Source organism: Pteropus alecto, unplaced genomic scaffold (assembly GCF_000325575.1).
Source record: "Pteropus alecto unplaced genomic scaffold, ASM32557v1 scaffold114, whole genome shotgun sequence".
In the NCBI taxonomy this organism is placed as follows: Eukaryota; Metazoa; Chordata; class Mammalia; order Chiroptera; family Pteropodidae; genus Pteropus; species Pteropus alecto.
The window spans coordinates 5,703,409-5,709,560 of NW_006435793.1; the positions used below are offsets into that span (position 1 = coordinate 5,703,409).

Here is a 6,152-nt window from a genome sequence, read left to right on the forward strand (position 1 = left end):
AGCGCCAGGAAGTCATGACAGGACAGGAAGAAGTTGGCAGTGGTCAGGCCAGAAGTTTCAACTTGACCTTCAGGACCTGGGTGAGAAGAAGAGGGAGGTGGCACCTCTGTGGGCTGGCAGGGGTAGGCGATAGGCAGGAAGTAAAAGGAGAGAAGTGAGCATCATCATAGATGTTCACATGCAGGGCTGTGGGGCACAAAGGAGCAAGGATTCAAGGTGGCCTGGAAGAAGATAAAGGCTCCCCCTCAAAAAGGTGGCATTTGAACTGATTTTTAGGTGGCATTTGGCCAGAGGAGAAGGGGAGGCAGAATGGACACCATGGGCTCTGCAGACAAAGCTTCCTGGCTGTGCTTGGGGAACCAGAGCTCCACAGCCACATCCCTTCTGCTCCCCTCTTCCCATGGGTCCCAGCCCTCAGCCGAAGGAGGAAAGGTAGAGCAGGAAGGCTCAGATCCCCAGCACTATGGCCAGGAAACCGACAAGATACTGAACTGGTTTGGTGACCGTGTCCCTGTTCCTGGTTCACCATGGGCAGAGGTCACTCTCCTCCTTTAGGGCTGCTTCTTCTCTAGTGACACTTCTATGGCCCCTGCCTGGTCTCCATGAACCTCCCCGCAGGGAGAAGTAGTCTTGCCAGTCCTCTGACACTCTGGCCAAAGGTTCAATGGTCTACACTACTGGTGGTGGTGGTGGTGGTGGTGTGTGTGCGTGTGTGTGTGAGAGAAAACAAGAGAGTGCCTGCTACACATCCACGCTCATGTGAGTGACTATACATGTATGCACATTAGCCTGTGTGTGTGGCATGCACACTCAGAGGCACTCATACATGTGTACCTGGGTGTCAAACAGGTATTTGTGCATACACATATAGGTAGGTGCATATGTGCTGGCTCTATGTAGGTATGTGTATTTTCCAACAGGTAGCCAATGGCTGCAGACGTTTGCCAGTAAATTCAGGGGATATATTACAGTATGTGGAATCATGCAAAAAGGAGGCTGCAGCCTGATCTAGTCACAGGGGCTGCAGGAAAGCACCATACCACTTCTGTATCTCACCCCAGCCCTGGCACCATGCCTGCTGCTATTGACACTCTGCTAAATAGGGGTGCCTTTCCAGGAACCCAGCCTCAGACTTTCCCAGATGAAACTTGAAGGGAGATAACAGCTCACATTCCCATGACCACAATGTTTCTAGACACAAACAAGCTGAGGCAAGACCGTCTGAGGTCCCAACGCTAAATCAAAGCTTTCCTCACTGCAGAAGTGGCCCTTTATTCCAAGATAGGACCCAGAACTCTGGACCCTGTGTAAAAATATGTCTATGGGAGCAATGCACTTCCTGTCACTAGAAGCATGCAAAGATGAGACTAGGCATGGAAATTGGAGAGGATTTCTGCCTGGGAATGGTTTGGATTCAGTGACCTGGGAGCACGTGTGTCCTCATTTGTTCCCCTAATGCCTAGTACAATGCCTGGCATGTGGCAGGAACTCAATCACTTCTTGATTCTAGAACAAATAAACGTGAATTGTCTCATGAGAGGGAGTCATTAACAGGGCCTGGTGCTCAATCCAGACCCAGGCTTGGGTAACGCATCCCACAGGTTCATTGACATCATGTCAAGCACCTAAAACACTAAGGAAAGGTTGAGCTGTGCTCCTTAGCTGGTGAAAGACTGTAGAGAGGATGTCAGGGAGAGACATCCATCTAGTGCAATAAAAGAACTACCAACATTTGGGGCTTGTCAGAAGCAAACATATGCTCTGAGCATAGTATAGGTGTCACAGTGTTGGGAAGAGTGGATTCTAAACTCACCTTGCCAGAGACCCACTGTGTGACTTCTGTTTTCCCATCTGCACAATGGGAGATCCAATGAGTCAGCCTCTCAGGGTGCTTTCCATGCTGATATTCTTGGAGTTCATGAAGTCGAATCAGCCTGGCTCAGGCCCAGAAAACATAGGAGATTTGGGGCTGAGCCAAGAAGTCCATCAAATGCTAGCTCAAAAGGCCACAACGAAAGCAAATTCTGAAGGTCAATTCACACACAATAGCTGATGAAGCAGGCCCTGCAGGGAGACAGGTGGACAAGCCCACTGATAGGCTCAGATGCCAGCAGCCCCTTCAATGCGAGGCACAATGTATGCTTCATGCATGGAGACCAGAGATGACCTGAAGAGACAAATCAGATTTCTACAGGCTGAGGGATAAAGGAGAAAGGCATTCCCATAGTAGATACATAGTAAAGCAATGGCTCAGAAGCTTCCTTAAAGCCAGGACACTCAGAGACCAGCTAGCCCAGTGTTTCTCAAAGTATGGTACCTTGGCCAGCGGCAGCAGCATCACTCAGACCTACTGCGTCAGAAACTCTGGGGAAGAAGCCTAGCAATTTAACAAACTTGGCAGGTGATTCTGGTGCATGTGAGGACCTCTGATCCAACTCATTACTTCCCAAACTATGTTGGTAGAATTTTTTTTTAATTTATTTATTTTAATTAGTTTCAAGTAAACAGTACATTGGTTAGTAGAATATGTTTTTACAGTAGGTTAATGGGTAGTCTGTCAAAGGAGGATTCATGGTCAGACTTGAGAATTACATATTCTGCACTGCTTTTGAAAAGTCACAAATCACGTTAAATCATATTAAAGGCTCTTAAAAGTCCTGCACTAGAGAGCTTTATTTACTTTTGTTTAATCCAGTGTTGTCTCAATTTGATTTTTCAGATTGCCTAACATTTCCTTTAACACTCTTAGAGAAACGCTGATCCAAATCATTTTTCACATTGATAAATTACAGCCTACAGGTATAGGGACTGCCCGAAGTCACAGAGAGAGTGTGTCTCAGAGCTAGAAAACACCCTGGCAATATGCCTCATCCCCAAAAGAGGCTTTGTGGGCTCCTCATCATTCTGTGCCCTCTGTCCCTCCACTGCAGCCGTGTCCCTCCAGAACCTTGCCATATGGAGCTGGTCAATAAGACAGAGGTCTCCGAGTTCTTCCTGAAAGGATTTTCTGGCTACCCAGCCCTGGAGCGCTTGCTCTTCCCTCTGTGCTCAGCCATGTACCTGGTGACCCTGCTGGGGAACACAGCCATCGTGGCTGTGAGTGTGCTGGACGTCCGCCTGCACACACCCATGTACTTCTTCCTGGGCAACCTCTCCATCCTGGACATCTGCTACACATCCACCTTTGTGCCCCTGATGCTGGTCCACCTCGTGTCGGCCCAGAAGACCATCTCCTTTATTGGTTGTGCCATCCAGATGTGTCTGAGCCTGTCCACAGGCTCCACAGAGTGTCTGCTGCTCGCCATCATGGCCTATGATCGCTACCTGGCCATTTGCCGGCCACTCAGGTACCCAGTGCTCATGAGCCACCGGCTCTGCTTGTTGCTAGCGGGAGCCGCCTGGGTCCTCTGTCTCTTCAAGTCAGTGACTGAGACAGTCATTGCCATGAGGTTGCCCTTCTGTGGCCACTATGTGGTAAGTCACTTCACCTGTGAGATCCTGGCAGTACTGAAGCTGGCATGTGGTGACACATCAGTCAGCGAGGTCTTCTTGCTGGCGGGTGCCATTCTGCTGCTGCCCGTGCCCCTGGCACTCATCTGTCTGTCCTACACACTTATTCTGGCCACTATCCTGAGGGTGCCTTCAGCCGCTGGGCGCCGCAAAGCCTTCTCCACCTGTTCGGCGCACCTGGCAGTGGTGCTGCTTTTCTACGGCACTGTCATCTTCATGTATATGAAACCCAAGAGCAAGGAAGCCCGGATTTCTGATGAGGTCTTCACAGTCCTCTATGCCGTGGTCACGCCCATGCTGAACCCTGTCATCTACAGCCTAAGGAACAAGGAGGTAAAAGAAGCCGCCAGGAAGGTGTGGGACAGGAGACAGACCTCCGCGTGAGGGAGGGCTCTGCAAGTTAGTAGGTGAGGCCTTGTATGCCTAAAGTGAGGATAGCATGGGTGGCACAGAGCTGTTTCTGGAATCTTCACCCCAGGCAGCACCAAGTCCCACTGATCTACCACAGAAAAGTTCACAGTCGTTCTTCCACTCCTCCCCCTGGCATTGCTCTCGACCAGCTCTCAGCATCGCTCCTGCAGGTTCACACCAGCCGCCTGGCTGGCCTTGAGATCCCAGTCTTACTCCCTCCAATCTAACCTCCCAGGGACAGCCAGGGGGATCTTTTTGAAAAGCACATATGATTGCATTCCTCTCCTGATTGAAATCCCTAAATGGCTCCCCACTGCTCTCAGGACAAAGTACAAACTCTTCAGTCAGGCATTTGAGGCCCTTATAAGCTGACCCTGCTGACCCTGTCCAGTGCCCCAGGCTTCTGCCCCACATTCTCCCTCCTGGCAGCCACACACACCAACCATGCGTGAGCCTCGGTATTGCCCAGACTGCACAGCTCTGCGCTCTTCTTGGTTGTGCCGACGAAATAGCCCCCACCTAGCACACAACTCCACATGTAAAAGGATTATCCTACCCTCAAGGCCCATCTCAAATGCCACCTCCACCAGGAAGCTGCCCCACTTTGCTCCACTCTGTTCCTCTTGCTTGATTTTCACTGTTACTGCAAGAGCAAGGAGTGTCAATTTCCACCCATTCCCAAAGTCTAGCCCTGCCCAACCCTAGGCCCCACACAGGTTTCTTAAATAAATGAATGAACATGTCAATATAAGTATGATAACGGCAGAGCTTGGGGGTCCTCCCCAAATCTGAGCAGAGCTGAGATGGAGTTTACAGATGACAGCCAAGTCCAATGCTAAGTGAGACTTCAAACTAAGTCAGCATCAGCAGTCATGGAAGCAACGGGGCCAAACCCAGGAAACTTGAGAAAGCAGGAGGGCCAAAAGAGAGAAGCAGAGTCCAAAAGAAGCTGGAGTAGAAGGGCTTAGATAGACAGTAGAGTCCGTGATGAGGCCCAGAGTCCAAGATTTCCAGATCCACCAAGATACCAATCGCCCTGAGAAACACCGGGCCTAGATCCCCATCTCCCCTTGGTAGTGGTAGCAGCTTCCAATATCTCCTTCCCCGGCAACTAGGCCTCACCTGGCTCTAAAGAGACTTGCTTTATCCCTCCTGGCCCCATCCCTTAGGAGAGCTATAGCTGCCCCTTCTTGGTACTCGGCCTCTGCCCAGTTTTCTCCTGAGAGCTCAGTGAACTTACAGTGGAAATGGATCCACATTCACACAGCATCTTCATTCCATGCCCTGCTCTGGCTCAGTGGCACCGTCTGTATAATGGGACAACTGGGCCACGGGAGTCTGGACTTTATCTTGTGGGTACTGGGGTTTACGATCACATTTACCTTTAGAAAGGCCACTGACCAGATACCATTCTTCACCCATGAAACGGCTGAAGAATTTTTTTAAAGTCTATTGTTAACTAAGATGTGATGAAATGAAATGGGTCATATACTGCTCGGGGGGATGGGAGTGAATTAATATGAACTTCCTGCAAAGTAAGGTGCAGTACAAATCAAGAGACTTAAAAACTCCCAGCCCAGATGACCCAACACCTCTATTTCTAGGAATAGGTCTAAGAAGATCATTAGAAGCACAAAGATTTATGTATAAGGATATGAATCATGGCATGATTTATAGCAGCAAAAAAAAAATTTTTTTTTAATCTTAATGTTCAATGATACAAGAATGTTTGAATAAATCTGTGTTGTCCAATGATAGAATGTGATGTAACCATCAGAAATGTTATTTATTTATTTATTCTTTATTTATTTATTTATTTTACGCCTACAGCACCCAGCCTTCCTAGGTGGTCTCCCACCAAGTACTAACCAGGCCTGACCCTGCTTAGCGTCTGAGATCAGACGGGATCAGGCATGTCCAGGGTGGCATGAAATGTTATTTTTGTTAAGAGTAATTGATGATGAGAAATGCTAAGAATGTAATGGCAAGAGGGCGCTGTTCTATGAGCAGTTAGAAAATAAGTAGTAAAAATAGTCACCTGATTTCTTGATAAAAATTCCAAAAGACAAATTGTAGTATAACGGAAAATTTTGCAGCAGCTGCTGCTGTATTTAGGGCTGATTTTTAGTCCCTAAACAATGTTAACTTGTCATTCTTCACTGTGAAGAAAAGGAGGAGGAAAGGAAAGAGAAGGAAATGGGAAGGGCAAGGAGAAAAAACCTACAGAAAAT

The 6,152-nt window shown here is 48.5% G+C and overlaps 1 protein-coding gene across 1 annotated transcript; it reads left to right on the forward strand.

Annotated features, from left to right (window-relative positions):
• The first annotated feature begins 2,955 nt into the window (after window positions 1-2,955).
• Window positions 2,956-3,894, forward strand: LOC102891603 (olfactory receptor 13J1). The gene has a single exon (XM_006911586.1). It carries the CDS (start codon window positions 2,956-2,958, stop codon window positions 3,892-3,894), a length of 939 nt encoding a protein of 312 aa, XP_006911648.1.
• The last annotated feature ends 2,258 nt before the right edge of the window (window positions 3,895-6,152 follow it).

Coding starts and splice junctions, on each gene's coding strand:
- LOC102891603 (XM_006911586.1), top strand. CDS start 2,956: ATGGAGCTGGTCAATAAGACAGAGGTCTCCGAGTTCTTCCTGAAAGGA.